This window comes from Alosa alosa, chromosome 12 (assembly GCF_017589495.1).
Source record: "Alosa alosa isolate M-15738 ecotype Scorff River chromosome 12, AALO_Geno_1.1, whole genome shotgun sequence".
Taxonomy (NCBI): domain Eukaryota; kingdom Metazoa; phylum Chordata; class Actinopteri; order Clupeiformes; family Clupeidae; genus Alosa; species Alosa alosa.
The window spans coordinates 29666356-29684569 of NC_063200.1; the positions used below are offsets into that span (position 1 = coordinate 29666356).

At 41.0% G+C, this 18214-nt stretch overlaps 1 protein-coding gene across 1 annotated transcript in view; it reads left to right on the forward strand.

Moving 5' to 3' along the window:
• The window catches only part of si:dkey-112m2.1 (transmembrane protein 132D), a 141379-nt gene that overhangs the window by 89312 nt on the left and 33853 nt on the right, over positions 1-18214 (forward strand). Inside the window, exon 4 of the mRNA XM_048258410.1 lies at positions 13664-13850. Coding sequence (XP_048114367.1) covers positions 13664-13850 — 187 coding nt within the window. The remainder of the gene's footprint in view (positions 1-13663; positions 13851-18214) is intronic.

Here is an 18214-nt window from a genome sequence, read left to right on the forward strand (position 1 = left end):
GAATTCTTTAATCCCCAGTGTAGCTCAGCCTCAGTCTCGCTACATTTTGGAAGGTATCTTGCCTCGTGGCCCCAAACACTTGATCATGCTCAAGTGCCGCCCTCCAGCTCTGCATGCATACGGCTAGCCCTTTAGCAGCGGATGGATGGTCGTGCTGCACTGGACGTGTTTGTCCTTGTGCATGTGTTTGTGTCGGTATGGATGCATGATTCACATGGCACATGCAGTCATGTTGGTGCAAAAAGGATGCACTGGATGGAGAGAAAAATGTAAAGCGCTCGCCGTTCGATTTAGATTCTTTAACTAGAAAATGTAATTTCGAGGAAATTACCAGTGCATGAAAATATAAATATACTGTATATTAACATAAAATGCAAAACAAACTTTTATTTGGAAACAGTTGGCAGGAGTCATAGTTGATAACAACTGACAGTTGAAATGTCTAAACAGTTAAATAGTTGATTAGTTTAAATAGTTAAATTATTTAATAGTGAATTATTGTAGTGAGGACATTTATTTTGAAACAGTTGTGGGCAGAGGAAATAGGAACAGAATCTGTAGTCTTAATAGAGCCAGATTGTATGCTTAAAGCCTGAGACAGAGTATATAGTTTAAAAGTTGAATTTAGATAGTGTAATGGATGTTGTACTAGGACCCATCAAAGGGCCAGTTAAACTGATTGCACCTGTATCAACTGCTTTCTGCTTAACTAGGTCAACTCTCTCTGTGTCTCTCCATTCTACAAGGATATAAGGCACATTCCATCCAACTTTCTATCCATTCATCCTCTTCAAACCATTCACTCATCCACCCATTAAACTATCCATCAACATCCATTATACAACAATTGGGTTCTATGGAACTATTTATTTGTTTCTGATTGGCCGAGAGACGTTCCATGAGTTGGAATATCCCTGGACATTTCAACTCAGACTTTGCACAGCTAATAATAAATCACTCCGCGATACAATGCGAAGATTTGACACAATGTTCTCATCCCAGCTCTCCACTATTTTAAGCAATTGGTTACTCCTTAGCAAACCATAACGAAACAGTGCTTCACCACATCTGTGGATTAAGCCACACAGTTAACTCAATGTAAGTAAGATAAACGAGGATGCTAACTGTTCTCAGCATTGCCAGCATTGTGTAACCATAATATGATTGTCACTTGGAGGAGACTTGTAGATAACCAACGTAAGCATAGTTAGCTAACCGCTGTTAACGTGCTAGCATCGTGTCAGAAAAACATATGGGGCTGTGCACAGTAGTGTAACATTTATTCACCATAAATTAATAATGTTGAGTGGTTCTGCAATGTAAGCTATGTTTTCGTTTTTTGCAGTACCATGTCCCTTACATGACATGGCCCAGTGTCCTTGTAACATGCATGCAGCAAAGCTAGATATGAATGTGATTTCAGCCCGACTTTCAACATTTCTTTCAAGAAGACACGTAAACCACAAAGACCCATAAAGAGGGATCTGGAATGTTGGTTACCTAGCAACCAAGACGCTGTCTATTGAAAAGGGAACTGTTGATGCGTAAGAACGATGTCTAAATTAACAATTTTAAACAATATTGGGGTGTTTTCAGATTATTTAGTTTGTGGTAGAATTGTTGTATAAAAGCAATATAGCACTCGTGATCGTGGGATTGGTGAACAACACCCGTGGGAATATCCATGACCAACCCCACTCTCACTCGTGCTATATTGCTTAATTAAACAATCTGCCTATCAACATCCATTCAACTTTCTGTCTATCAACATCCATTACACTATCTAAATTCAACTTTTAAACTACTCTGTCAACTATTTAACTGTTTAGACATTTCAACTGTCAGTTGTTATCAACTATGACTCCTGCCAACTGTTTCCAAATAAAAGTTTGTTTTGCATTTTATGTTAATATACAGTATATTTATATTTTCATGCACTGGTAATTTCCTCGAAATTACATTTTCTAGTTTTTTTATTAATATCTCAAAAAGTATAAAGTTTACAAAAGTGAAAAATGCACTCCCCACGTGTCCTTTTCAAGACCTATGTTACAAAGTTTGAACGAAGTTTCTACATTAAACGGTTAAAGCTGAATTAGACGCAGAAATTTGGTGGGAAGAAGAAGAAGAAGAAGAAGAAGAAGAAGACTTCGGATAACAGAACATTTTCATGCACTGTAATTAGTCTACAGATTCCATGGTTGAGCAATTCCAATTACTGATGGGAGGTGTAAAGGGGGTGGGGGTGGTGATGTGGGTGTGCTACCCCCACATAGGTTCTCACTGAGCAGCAGAGCTGGATGTTCATCACTCACAGGGCAAGCTGCTCAGCATAATCTCAAGGAATTGCACATTTCCTTCTCCAAAGGGCCCTCCAGCTTCTGAAGCCATGCATGTTGATATAGGCCTCAGTCTCTCAGGATTCTGAATGCAGGGAAATGTAATGAGACATATGTGGGCATGAAATATATGTGCGGATATGGATGGTTCTCTGAGCGGGAACTATCAGTGGCTCTCAAGGGGTGTGTGTGTGTGTGTGTGTGTGTGTGTATGTACACGGCGCACATAACATAAAATGCTCACATAAAAAAATATGTTGGCTAGACATCTTGGTGTGTTTATATAGCATAGGGGAATGGAAGATGAATATTGTGTTTGTCAGTGTGCTTCATGCACATGCTCCTCCAAGTGCACATGGGTGAGGGTATGTATATGCATGTGTACTGCCACATTATCTGGGGACTTTGGCGTGTGAAGGAACATGTGCGTCACGTGTGTGTGCATCTCTTTCACTTAATTAGCCCGGTCACGTGAGGATTTAGTTTTTTCTCGCCACAGATCATGAATTAGCCCCTTTTCCCTCTCTTTCGGTTCGTCACAGTCATGATGGGAACGTGACTGTTAGGGAGACGAGAGACTTTGTGCCAAACCGAGAGCTGCAAGCTGTCTATGCTGACAGCCCTTCGCTTGGAGAATCTTCCGCAATCTACAGCACTTACTTTTCAGTAGCGCAGCTATGTAATTTTGCTCTTGTGAACACAACCAGCGGCTTTGTTAATGTTTAATGAATCTTTTACGGGATTTGACCCAATTTAATCAACTTGGTTACAGCACCAGGAAACAGTGAAGAGAATTCTTTCCAGCGTGCCTTGCTGGCCTCCCTTGATTCTTCATGCAAGGGTTTCAATAAGGGAGAGGGATCTCCTCATCAAACAGCCATGTAAACTCGATCAGGCTCGTCACCTTTCACCCAGTTCAGAGCTAGGCCTATGTTTGTCAGTATACTTTGATCCTTATGAACTGGAAATGCAACAGCAGAATGACATTTGCCAGATTTATTAAATGTTTGCACAGCGGTTTTTACCACCAGATCATATATTCTTTAAAAATAAATATGTACCGGTATGTGATTTTTCCACTCGATTGGTGAGTTGCTGAAACCCTGTTTAAAACACACTATGGTGACCAGTTTTTTAAGCAGCCTTTTCATCACAACTCACTTCACATCCAAGATTTGAAGCTTCTCAACTGGCAGGGTTCAAGATGATGACTTTATCCCCAGAGTCTATAGACATGGTTTTGTGTGCAGGAAGAGCCATTCACCTACGATTTCACATCTTGATAAAACTTGCCATAATACTGAGAGACTTTGACCTACCGCTTGCCTTTTAACCAAATACCTCACTGGCACTTAATGCTGGTTTGGCACACTTACTGTTTTCTTGCTGTTTGTATCTAAGTCTATGTAGTAAGGCTGTATATAAACCCAACAGGAAGTGAAGATAGAATGTTCAGTGTAGGCCTGCTTCCACACCATTTATTGTTACATTAGAACCCACCCAATATTTCACACAACTGAACCCAAAACACTGACAAGCTTTCTGTGTAGAAATAATGTACATTTAAATTTACATTGAAATCAGCATGAAATGGTTGCATAATGTCGGTCCATGTTCTCTAAAATATGCTAATGTTATTGGCCTCCACACTTTGTACAAGCCATTTCTGGTGATTGGGACTGAAAAGGGGTCATGAGTTCACTTTTGAGTAAGTGCAGACACAACAACAGCTGCTTTCTGAGCCAATATTTTGTATTTATGATTTATGAGTTTGTTCAATACTGCCCTGTCTTCCCATAATCTTTAAATGTCAGTGTCTTTTGACAGTATTAGAGTGTACTAAACCAAATAAAAATGAACTTTAGGACAGAGATTCAGTTGTCCACAGTTGGTACAGTACAAACAAATCCATAACTGATTGTGAAACCCATAGCTTTTACCTAGATTTTGCTCAAAAACACAGACTGTTTCTTCAGTTAGGCTACTTCCCATGTCCTATGGAGAGATGTCTAGACTGTTTTTCATTTCTGTGAAATTAACTGTAGACTGAACTAAGGGAAACTGAATAAGGTTCCAACAAATGACACCTAAAAGGAGCATGTCTCTTAATGAGATGTCTCACTCGTTTGCCTCGTTTCATCCACAACCTGCAGTTTTCATTCTGAACAAGCTGTGATTTAATTAAATATTTTGTATTGCTCTACTCTTTTCAAATTCCTCTCTGTCAGCAGCCAAGAGTGTGTTTTCCACACAAAGGTGAATGTAGCTAGACTGCTTTACCAGCACTGGGTTGTAAACCTACAACACAAATTACTACTCCCTCTGGACAAATTGTTTTACCAGGGACGCAAGGACTTTTATACTAATCATTCTGCAGGAGCTTTTACAGAACCCTGTAATTTTAGGTGTATTGGAACTGAAAGTCACACCTGGACTAATCACCTTCTCTGGGTAACACTAGATTTTTTTCATTTTCAGAAAGGGATTTTACAATTTTGAGTTGGCACTCACAATCGTTGTAGTTTAAAAAAAAAAAAAAAAAAAACGAACATAGACTTGGCACTGCCAAAGCAGTTTATTCCGTGGGAGTGTACTACAGTATATTAAAGTTCATGAGACACTTTATAGAGGCTGAAGAGAAATGGTCCGCTGTTCATCGCTGTATCATCCTAATGTGACGGAGAGCCCACTCCATCCTTCATTACGATGATGAGCTGGAAAACCGCGAAGGGCTACTGGAAATCATCACCCCTCATCTCTTCTCTGCCTGGGCCACACAAACATGCACCGCCAAAATTTAAAGAAAAATAAAAGTTCCAAAAGTTGCCTATTGCCATGGGATGGAATTTTTCATTTGGTTTTGCATCTGTAATGTGTGGCCGAACACGGGCTAACTGTCTAGGTGTGAGGGGTGTGTGTGTGTGTGTGTGTGTGTGTGTGTGTGTGTGTGTGTGTGGCAGGGGGGTTGGTGTAGCTCCTGCTTACATATGCACCCCCAAGGACGTCCATTTTTCAACAAATGCTTTGCTCCCCTGGCAGCGCATTCTTCTAGAATCTCTTAAGTTCCAATGAGAACACACTAAGCAAATCAACTGGAGAGTGGCATGAATATTACATCAGTGCCTGAAGGCCTGGCCGTGACGGGCTCAAGACAGTCTGGGGAGGGTGTTACTGTGCGTCTCTGCCACTTCACCACCAGGAAATATGCATTAGACTCTTGTACACATCCATAAATGCATAAGTCCTTGGAGACGGGGGGATCTCAGTTACTGTCACAGGCAGAGATTTGCACCATGGTACAGGATTGGCTCATGCAATATGCCGGGTTGCTTGACGTGCACTGGGATGTGCCAATCACTGTTTTGAGATGCTCTCTGGGAGGCCTTGACAAAAGCTACTTATGCGATCAAACTGATGAGGTGATTCTAGCGGTTGCAAACCCTATGACGTGTGCCGTTGTGTGTGGAATCGGAGCTTATCACAAGATTTTGAGATCAGTGTCAATACTGATGGCTGAGGAGACTTTTTTTTTTTCGCTTTCTAAACTGCACAAATGATGCCCTCCATATTCTTATTCTTCTACACTCTGTCCTTTCATAGAGCCTCTAAGGCATTGAGTTCTTGTAGTCTGGACATGTACTGCTTCCATCACTGACCTTCAGACAGTGAAATCAGAGAAATGAGAAACCGCCCACTCTCCTCATAGATGGCACAAATTCATTCCTGCATCTTGTTGAGCACCATAAAAGATATTTTCTTATTTTTCATTTTATTTGTGGGTACCTACATATAGTTGTTAACAACATACTCTGGTAAAACTAAAACCATCTCTCCAGTCAAGGCCTTATTGTCTTTGTATATCAAATCTATCAAAGTTTAATCCAGTGTTTCCCTCTGAAAAATTTAGGCAAATTGCAGGTTTTCAAGACTCTTTTTAAACTTTGCTAGTCCAAACTCAATGGGGTACATGTTGTTATACTGTTGATCAAAACGACGTGACAGTATGGCACATACTCTGGTAAAACTAATCTCACTTACTCCAAGCATAGCAGGTTTTCAAGACTCTTTTAAACTTTGGCTCAAGGGGCTGTTGACTGAAGGACTGCTGTTGTGTAAAGTTGAGGAAGGCTGTATTATTTGGCCTGTTTGTCCTGGGGGAGCTTTAGAGTACAAACCGCAGGTCAAAGCCCCCATGCCAGCACCCTGATTGAGTTTCATGCACTTGCCAGTTGGGATCCTGACAACACACTGAGAAAGAGAGAGGGAAGGGAGAGGAAAAGAGAGAGAGAGTGAAAAAAGAGAGTGTGTGAGAGAGAGAGAGAGAGAGAGAGACTGTTAAGCACAGGAAAACGTGCCAAAAGGCTGCCAATGCCTAAGCTCTCCTCTGAGCACCTGGAAGAAATGGAATTCCTCCACAGCCCAGCAGAGACTGGCTTTAGCGCGGCGAGACTTCAGCTGCCATTATCTGTGCAGATCCGCTCTTTCATTTCCAGCGTGCGCGGCGCCGACCGCAAGGTGCAGGCCACAGTGGCTTTGTAGTAAAATTGATTCTGCTCGTTTGATGTATCATTGTTGTCACTGCTAACCAGATCACCTCTGTGCACAGAAAACACGCCACCCCTCTGAGCCTCCATTGAAATGACTTCTCACTTCTCATTTAACTATTCTTTCTTTCTACCGCCATCTCCTTGTTTCATTCTCTCTCTCTCTTTATCTCTCTCTCTTGCTCTCTGTCTCTTCTCTCTCTCTCTCTCTCTCTCTCTCTCTCTCTCTCTCTCCCTCCCCTTTCTCACTGTGTGTCTGCCTCAGTGTCACTGCAGTATTCATGAAGGCATGGAGAAATAAAGAATACCAGTCTCTTTAGAGGAAGAGGGCTTCGGTAGCAGACCCCTTTCAGTTATAAAAGCATTATGACAGAATTTCAATTCATCCTTTTATTTCCATTTCCACTGTTACAAAGTCTTTTGTTATGGCAACAGCACATTTTATCCGTATCTCATTGTGAAGAACAATACTGACAGATTTATGCGCTATTTGGGTGTGCGCATGTGTGTGTTGGTCTGTGTGTGTTCCTGGGTCTGAGTGAAACCGTGTCTGTGTTCACCGACTGTATGTTAAAATCAGTTTTAACTGAATGACTATGAATGTGCTCAGAAAGGTAATTCTTCATGAAATTATTCTGTGTAAAATAGGCTGCCATGCATTTAGGCAAGTCAGCTCCGTCTCAGATTAGCTGAAAACCGAGTCTCTTGCGCATCATTTTGACCACTTTGCAGTCCCATAAAATTGTGCAAGTTTGAGATTTATTTGAATTTGTCGTTGTAAAAATGTTCAAAATTGCTTTCTGTTTATGAGCTCTGTTTACTGATCGCCTTGAAAACTCCATCTCTGGGTGTGCTAGAGTATTTTAGCACTTGGTGAACTTGAGCACTACAGCAAAATAGAGTAGCTGGGCAATTAGGACATGGCCTTTTGATGATCCCTCTGCTTTGATGCCAACCCTGTCAACTGAGGAGTGCTAAAGAACATCCCCCTCTACTGGCCACACCCAGAAACTGCAGCCAGGGACTCATGTCCAGCCTTGAGTGCACCTATTGGAGCACATCTTTCCCCCTTGGTCATTGGAATGTTTATGGACTTGTGGCATAAGTGCACAGATACTGTGCTGTTTCAAGAGCTCTCAGCTGACTTTAAGAGTCGGTTGCATGTTAATACTTATGCAGGCCCCCCCCCCCCCCTCACTTTTCAGTCTCTCTACTTACTTCTTTCTCTCAAATTAGATTATGTCAAATTAGATTTAATTGAATAAATTAAATCAAAAGGGTTTTATTTCTGTAACAGTACATTACAGCTTGACTCTCCCTCTAGAAAGTTTCCCAAAATCTTGCCCTCCTTTCATGTTGTATTCACTCTTAAGTCTCTACCCAGATGACCATGGACTTGCATGCTATTTGATATTCTCCATTATCATTTCATCTTTACAAGTACAGGGGCTCCCACTTTCTCTGAAGGGTTCATAACCATTATGTTTTTTATTCTTAATGTGATCAATGTATTGTTATTACAAAACTGACATAAAGGCATGTTTAAGGAATCAGTTAGTAACTTTGCAACTATGCATTTACTTGATAACAAATTATACTAAACACTTCATCTTAAATGGACACTTCAACTTGACACTTCAACTTCAACACATCAATATGGATATTGTAGAAACATAAAAACAGTGATAAATGAGAGTACCTCATGTAAAATATATCGTGCTAGATTCAGAGACAGGAAAATAAGGATGTTTAAGATGAAAAAGCAGGACTGCATTTCTGTTTGGCTGTGAGTCAAATTTCCATATAAATAATTTTCAAATCGCAATCCATAGTGGTCAAAGTGACCCCCCTCTCTCTCCCTCTCAGACACACACACATACACTCTCTATCTCTCTCTTTCTCTCCTTCCTGTGCTCTCTATCTCTCTCTATCTCTCATAGTATGACACTAATATTCTTCAATGTTTATGCTTCACAGGAGCAAATAATGGTTAATATTGTACATTTTTCTTATCCATTTGCTGATCATCATGCTTATTGTTCAGTATCTATTTTTCCTATACAATAAGCTCATTATCGTGGCATATCATTGTAGTTACACCTTATCATAAACAGCCATGTTCAGAGGTGAATTGTTATACTACTGAAAAGATTGCCGTGTCACTAATACAGTGCAGTTTCAAAAGAGGCAAACATAAGAGCTGTTGCCATTGTAATATGGATCTATAAGAGCTATAGAGCTATAAGAGCTGCTGCCATTGTAATCTGGATCTATAAGAGCTATAGCTATAAGCCATTGTAATCTGGATCTATAAGAGCTATAGAGCTAAGAGCTATTGTAATCTGATCTATAAGCTATAGAGCTAAGAGCCATTGTAATATGGATAGAGCTATAAGAGCTATTGTAATCTGATCTATAAGAGCTATAGAGCTATAAGAGCTTGCCATTGTAATCTGGATATAAGAGCTATGGATCATTGTAATCTGGATCTATAAGAGCTATAGAGCTATAAGAGCTGCTGCCATTGTAATCTGGATCTATAAGAGCTATAGAGCTATAAGAGCTGCTGCCATTGTAATATGGATCTATAAGAGCTATAGAGCTATAAGAGCTGCTGCCATTGTAATATGGATCTATAAGAGCTGCTGCCATTGTAATCTAGATCTATAAGAGCTATAGAGCTATAAGAGCTGCTGCCATTGTAATCTGGATCAGTTCTTTGTGCAAAACAAGATGTCCTTGTGTTCCATTTAATTGCAACAATGTGGGATGACATAAGGAGGTTTGAACAGTATGACAGTAAACACAGGTCTGACATTTTGTTGTTATGGTTCAGAAAGTGAGGAGGCATCACTTATCATAGCAGAGTTTGTGCCTGCAGGACAGGTATGGATTGGATAGGAAGATGAAAGAGGAGAAGAGAGGTGAATTTTGGGGGAACAATGAAAGGAACATTTCCAAAAGGAAAAAAAGAGCACAGGACCGAACTCCACTTTCTCTTTCTCTGTCACAGCGTTTCTCAGCACCATCAAACTTCAAACCAAAAAAGAGTCCTCCAAAGAACACAGGCTTCACTGCTTACCTCTTAAAGTCCTGAAGATTTCTCTAATGTTTAATCAAAACATAAACTTCTAAAATATCTTCTTGAACACTCACTACAGACACAGACCCTGCTATTGTAGGTTGTCAGCTCTCTCTCAAGTACTTTATGAAGACGTGGAGACATGCACCGCACAGCAATGAATGACCTTAAAAAGTCTTTGTGCTTCTGCATCAGGCCGTGACAGTGTCAGATGCTGGAAAATTTGTTTTCCAACAAACTTGTGTATTGAAGTACATAGCGAAGGTTGCATTTCTAAATTGCACTGTAATGCTTTGTTTATTAGAGTGCATGAAAATGCAATCTACTGTTATCCGATTTCTTCTTCTTATTCTTCTTCTAACGCTTTTTCCGTGTTTAATGCGACTTCAACCATAGAAACTTCATTCAAACTGCGTTACGTAGGTCTTACTTAGGACAGGTGTTGAATGTATTTTTCATATTTGTAACTTTTATACTTTTTTAACTATTAATTAAAAACTACTGAAAATTTCCCCATTGACTTAACATTGCCGATTATGACATCACAATAGGGCACTTAGAATCCTATGCCAAGTGTTCCGGCCAGAGCCATATGGTTCCGGCCACCTCCAGCAACTGTCTGTCTCAGATTGCATACAATCTGGCCAGAGACGGTTGATAAAGCGTATATGTATATGTTATTATTGCTTATTCAGAGAAAAGTTTATGTTTTGACACGCCTATTTAGGAGTCCGGAACTAGTGCCATTTCGTTCCATTGGTGAATCGTCTTATGGAAATTTGCCTGCCTCGTAGGCGTTCATGACTACAACTGACAGCTGTTGACAGTTGGCCTTTGCTAATTTGGCAACCCAAATAGGAGGACGCGCTAGCCCATTATTAATACGCTATTCTAGAATTAATCGTTCAAAACATAAACGAAAATTCCAAGAGATTCCGCACCGTAACTCTTTTTTTTTTCATGGGTTTTACGGGTTTTTACGGGTTAGAGTAATGTTGTCAAATAAGCCATTACTTCAATTCATCGTGTTTCCTTACTCTCTGACAACATATGGTGATCATTTTTGGAATGGTTACAGTTTATTTTCCATTATTTCCTACATACTGGACCTTTAAGACTACAACAGATCCTGTTCAACTGTTTCCTATGCCCACAACTGTTTCAAAATAAAAGTATCCACTACAATAATTCCCTATTAAATAATTTAACCATTTCAACTATCCAACTATTTAACTTTTCAACTATTCCAACTGTCAGTTATAATCAACTGTGCCTCTAGCCTACTATATTAAACCACCACCTACCTAGCAACCAATTTAGCAACAATTGAAATTAAGTATCTATGTCAGTTTCCATAGCAACCAAGATGATTATACTAGCAAACCACTGTAGTAACTCCTTTATTTCTGATAGTAGCCACCATGGACACCCTAACAACTTGCAACAACTTGCCCTAGCAACAGCCTGCAACCACATTCACAGTTAAAATCTAGCAACCAACTAACCTAGCAACCAGCCTAGCAACCACCATAACTTCTAGCAACAGTCAGTTGTCATCAACTTTGACTCCGCAACCAAACTGTTTCAAAATAAAACTCTTCACTACAATAATTCCATTTTAAAGAATTTACCCATTTTAACTATTTAACTGTTCAGCTTTTCAAACTGTCAGTTGTCATCAACTATGACTCCTGCCAACTGTTTCCTCTGCCCACAACTGTTTCAAAATAAAACTCTTCACTACAATAATTCCATTTTAAAGAATTTACCCATTTTAACTATTTAACTGTTCAGCCTTTCAAACTGTCAGTTGTCATCAACTATGACTCCTGCCAACTGTTTCCTCTGCCCACAACACAACTGTTTCAAAATAAAAGTCATCACTACAATAATTCTATATAAAAAAAATGTAACCATTTTCACTATCCAACTATTTAACTGTTCAGCCATTTTAACTGTCAGTCGTCATCAACTACAACTCTCGCCAACTGTTTCCTCTGTCCTCAACTTCAACTTCAAAATAAGTCCTCAATACAATAATTCACTATAAAATAATTTAACTATTTAATAAACTACTCAACTATTTAACTGTTCGGCCATTCCAACTGTCAGCTGTCATCAATTATGACTCCCCGCCAGCTTTTTTCTCTATCTGACCTTCATCTTTTTACTTAGATTATATTTTAGACAATATTCAACAATATTTCATTCAGCAGCCATTTTTGCATTTTCATGCACTCGTAATTCTCTGGAATTACGTTCTCTAGTTTTTTGTTTTGTTTTATTGAGTTGAGTTAATAGAGTGAGTTAATATATTACCGGTTCAGTGTTTTGTGTTTCTTTTAAACTAAGAGGTATAGAAAGAGAAACACACACACACAAACACTCTCTCACACACACACAAACACTCACACACACACACACACACACACACACACACACACACACACACACACACACACACACACACACACAACCACACACACACAACCACACATAATGGTGTGTTCAAAACAAAGGTTCAGCAAATCGAATGAGCTTTGTATTATTCATTGTTTTTTTCTGCTCTGTTTGCATCACAATCAGCACAGAAAATGTTATGCTCCTGCCTGGAAATCTTGTCCAAGGAGCACCAGACCCAAAGTAAATTGCTTTTGCTTTTTCTCCTTCTCTCCCCCTCCTCCTCTTCCTCTCTCCTCTCTACTCTGTTGCCACTCTCTGGAATGTGTGTGTCACTGGAGTGGAATAATGAGACCAAACCCTCTACGTACTCCACCCAAGCAACGGGTTGGCTGGACCACTGCTCCTCTGGCTCGCTCTCTGCTCTGGCACTGTCCAACTGGCTCAGGCAGTTGAACAGAAAGCACGGCATGCAGACATTTAACCGGCCAACGCACCTTTGAGATTCACTGGCACGGTCCAAGTGACTGAATCTTGATATAGTGTATTTTATACAACAGCTCCAGCTGAATTGTTTAATTTGGCAAGAAGATCTCTGCGAGTCTAGTAGAACAATCTGCTTATTGCTAGCATCCCTCTGACTCACAGAGCTTGGGTAAACGTTTGTGTTTGGTTTGACAGTCTCAATAAAACTATTTTTGATAGAGGAGTAGAAGAACAGACTAAATGAAACACCATACATCATTTTCAAATATCATCCAATTAGTCTGTATGTATATGCGTTGTTAATGCATTTCTTTGGTGTTTGTATTGGGAGATCTTGGAGAATTGTGCCCATCTGTTCTCTACTCCAACACAATAAGGGGCTGAGGTAAACGGTTGTAATAGTTTCTGGCTGTGAGGCCAAGAAAAAGCTTGGATCATAATCTGCCACCAGGCCGAATCCCACAGGACCCAGGCGACGTGATGATGGGGCACAAAGCAGCATGGCTCTATGATGGAGAGGCATTCCATCAGAGCTTTCAAATGTAGCCACAGTACATTTTTCCAAAAATGAAGCTTTTAGCCTCTGGTGGCAGACCTTTTCAAAACATGGAATGTAACTCTACTTGAACCAAGGTGAAGCACCTCAGGGTTTGTTCAACTCTGAATGACAATAATGTCACCACATTGAAAGGCTTCCTTTTACCAGCCGTGTTGGACAAGAAAGCACAGAACTCTTTTGTCCCCCACACAATCTCATATTCTATTCTTAACTCCTCAATCTCATCCACTGACCCTCTCTATGTTCTGTGTAGGATGGAGGCAGCTTTCCAGAGGATTCTGCAGGTGGACCTGGAGGTCAACGGCCTGCTGGATCCACTGAGCAGCCGCACCGTCACCTGGCAGGTGGAGTACCCGCTCTCCCGCACTCTCTCCGACGAGATCCAGACTCTGATTCGCCTGGCACCGCAGGACCTGGGTGGCATCGTGCCCCTGGCCATGGTAAGGAGAACCTCTCATCCCGCTCTCAGTTTGACCAGGTTACAATAGGGGCCTGTCTTTCACTGACTCATATAAGTAAATGGAGAGAGGATAAAAGGGTAATGTCTCCATTATCTGGTACATAGCACAAAGGCATCAGCTGTCAGGGAAAGTAGGAGGTAATGATGAAATATAGCAAGAGGTTCAAAAAGGTGAATGGCCGCTCTGAAACAGAATGTATGAGGGTTTGGTTTGTCAGGTTTGTTAGACTTTTTTTGAGGAATGGTTCTTTTTCATTGGTTGAATGGTTCTTTTTTCATTTTATCCTGCATTGCACCAGATGGAATTAATCAAGTGCAGAAGTCTAGTTTGAGGCAACCATTTGTCTTTTTCGGGACATATATTTGGCATTGTTTGACCATCTATATTTATCGCAGAGACTTCATTTCATCAGTCTGATTCAATTTTCATCTCCCCATTTGTGAGGTTTATTGAAGTGATTTGATCAAGAGTTCAATTGCATGTTCCAGAGCAGTAAGCACCGCACTTTCTCGTACATTCATAAAATGCTGGGCAGTCTAATTCACCATTACAAGACAAAAATATCAGCTGTTGGCAGTGATCATGGAACTCCATCGTGGGCTCTGAGCTGCTTCATGGCGTTCAGATTTTGTGTTGTTTTAGCATTACTGTAACGGCCTTAAGACGGACCATTTATTTGACAAGTCAGTGAGTACTGGCTGGCAGCATGTGTTTTTGCTCTTACATGTTTGATGTTTGTTTTAGAAATATAACACTAAGGTCTAGATAAAGTCAAAACATTATTCTTTTATAAAAAATAAAAAAAACATCAAAAGGAAATGGTATGTAACACACCATGCACAACAGGAAAGTTAAGTGAAAGTGCTGTTCAGTGTCACTCTACAGAACTGTAAGGTTAGCTAAAAAAAAAAAAACAGTTAAAGTTAATAGGTAATTATGTCCTTGAATATGTCTAAATATGGATTGGCTACTGACATTTCTTTAATTTCATCTTAATTCATGTATAACATCTAAAACTGATAAAGTGACAGTGAAAAGCACATGCTCTATTTCCCTGTGCATGAACTTGCACAGACTCCATACTTACAAAAGCAGTCAGACTGTTAGGGATGTTAGCTACTATTCCATTCAAAGAGAATCAGAGGCCTCTTCTACCCACTTGCAGTCTCAGTCTGACTGGGATAGCTCATCCTGCTAGAGGAAGTTACACCAGGAAGCTGCATTTCAAACAGCCTATCAGTTGGATTGTTAACAGAATATGCGCTTTCCTTGGGAATCGGGCCCATGACTGTGTCAGAACTAGCAATTTGCTCTCTCTTGGTTGAGCTACAGAAGCTTACTGAACACAGATCAATGCATTTGGATAAGAAATGTCTTTAATCTCGTGAGCTGTTGCACCAACCCTTTGAAATAGATATGTTTATCGTTCTCCCTAATTATCCGTTCTTCTTGGTCTATAATGTTTGGCATAAGGTGTCTGTCGTTTTAGCATGTACTTTGTTCTCACTCCACCATTAAACATACACGTTATTGATTTTTCCTGCATTCGGCGCACTTTGATGCCTTGTTTATTTCACTCTGAAAGGCAAAATTATTCTTTCATGAAGACTGCCCCATGTTTTGCTTCCTCTATGTCTTTGTCTTGCTGACATTGTCAGTCCAACCACAGTAGATTATTTCTACTCTCACATCTATTGCAGAGGATTGGCTTGCGTGATTGGAGAAATCTGGGAGCCAGCTAATGTTATCTGCTGAAACAACAGTCACAACTGCTTTGCTGCACACAACGCTTGCACATTTTAATTAGGACTAATTTGGCTAATAGTGTATATAGTCTTTTACCATAATTGAGGGGGTAATTGAGTTTGGGCCAAGAGTAATTCTTTTCGAATGGGAAGAGTTGGTAAGTGACTGCAGACATCTAAATGTAATAAGATAATGGTTATTTATAACATGACTGGCTGAAATGGACTTGATGGGTGAGCGGTGTACTGCGTTTCTATTTTTTTTTTAGTGCTCTGGTGATTCGGTTATGAATTATGAGGAAGAAAAGTTGCATTGAGAGGTCATTTGGAACATAGCCGTGGATATGAAGGGTGAGGCAGTAAGGGAGAGGGCAGACTGAGTCTGCATAGATGGACGGAGGTGTTGCTTTTACTGGAAATGGTCAGCGAACCAGGGTTGGAGTCAGCCATTAATTGGTGCCCAAATAGCTTGCTTTGATGGCTTGCTTTATACTATGCACTATCGTCATCATAGCAAGCATTATCATCATTCCCTTTCTTTCTAGGAACACACAGTACACACACACACTTAAGGGAGAGACACTCTCCTAGCTCAAGCGGTCTTGTACAGTAAAGGAATGGACTGAATGAATGGAAATAAAGTCAGTCCTAAACAATGCACAACTAGAGACAACCATCTGTGCATTTGGTGTGTGTGTACATGTGTGTGGTATGTGTGTGTGTGTGTGGGTGGGTGGATGTGTGTGTGTGTGTTTACATATTCTGTGTATTTTCAAATGCAGGCTGTCTCTGGGCTCTCATTAGGTGCTGTTGGCCCTCTGGCTGACTAGCTCTCCCACTCTCTCCCTCTCTCTCTCTCTCTTTCACTCTCTCTCTCTCATTCAAGGTCTCGCATTACCATTAGTCGCCGTGCTCAAATTAACTCGACAAGAAACGTTGAGGCGCTCCGTGTCTGTCAGGCTCCGGCAGATAACTCACGTGGGTGCGTGTGCATGTAGGCACGACAACACAGCACAACACAACAAAGGCCTCCTTCTTTTTCACTGAAAGATAAAGAACAACTCACTTTGTATGGGGGTGATGCTTCCACAGAAAAAAAGTCATTATTGCTGGATGTATCATTGGTGTATTCACAGGACACAGCTTTTTTTTTGCACCACCCACACCATTCGATTCCTCGGATCACTCAGGTTTTTCCACCTTTTCTTCCTGAGGCAGTCAATCTAAAGTTTTTGCTCTGTATGAAAAACATAGTAAAACACGGCGAAATAAGCTAAAATAAAACCCCAGACTACAAGCAGAAGTGCATCGCTGGTGCAATTGCGGCGAAGACGGGATCAATGTAATCACATCAGTTTCGATGTCCAGAATGACTTGATGCCTTAATAGGATTTGGCAGTGTGAGACACCCACAACTCGAGGCAGAAATATTTCATGCTTTTAGATGCCTCTGCGGTTATTCCCCCTCCTGACTCTATTGACTTAGTTTATGAATCCTGTAATTGCTAGCGCGATTTTATTTTATTTATTTTGCCATTCTCTTCACTGTGGGAATCTGGAGAAGATAGAGTTGGTGCTACTGTATCTGCTGCCTTACCTCAGTAGTCTCTGGATTTTGCTCCTTTTACCTCACTTCAAAGGGGCACACTAGAGGGTGGCGCTGAGACAGAGAGAACCAGAGAAATTACTGGGAGCAGTCGACTACCTTCAAACACGTTCCAGGTTCTTTTTAAGGATTTCTTTTGTTATGCGTAGTGGGCGCCGAGCGCCGACTCTTCCTCCTCTGATGTCTCACACCAAGGCTTTCAGCTCGGTGTGTGTAGACGTGTGTATACGTGTGTTTGGCTTTGAGTTGGAATGTGGGGATGTGTGTATGTGAGGAAAAAGTGTGTGTGTGTCTGTGTGTCTGAGGGTAAGTGAGAGAGAGAGAGAAGAGATATGCATATCAGTGTCTGTGTGAGAGCAAAAGGCAGAAATAGAGAGTCTGTGTGTGTGTGTGTGTGTGTTTGTGTGTGTGTGTGTGTGTCTGTGTACGTGTGTGTGTCTGTGTGCCTGTGTGTCTATATGTGTGTGTGTGCATGACCATCTATGCGTGCCATGAATATTTCTGCCTGTGTGTGTGTTTGTGATGCAATCTCCATGCTGCCCCAGCGTGTGCTACCCTAGCTAGCCACTCAGTGGGAGCAGCAGGAGCCTTCGCTTGGCTGAGTCCCAGTCAACAGGCTGCTGAAATAGACCATTCTTTCACGACACACTCCAAGATATTAGCTCCTTAGTGCTTCAGCTCTGCTGGATGGCATCCCACAGGGATCAGTGTCGAGACCAAAGAACAATCAGGCTACAAACAGCGCTATGGCTGAAACAATGCAAAGCTTTTCCCTATACAACACGCTGGCTGTTTGGTGTTCCGTGTTATCTGTTATGAAAGCCGTTGCCTCCAGGCAAACACTGAGGCCGTGGCGCCCAAGCGAAGCTATCAGTCTTTGCCCATTGCAGTGTTTTAGTTCTTGCCGCTTTGCTTTTACTGCCTTTGTCACCCAGGTGCCTCTGTAGGTAAAGAGAGGCGGCTGTTTCAGAGGAGGAGGAATGGAGGACGGG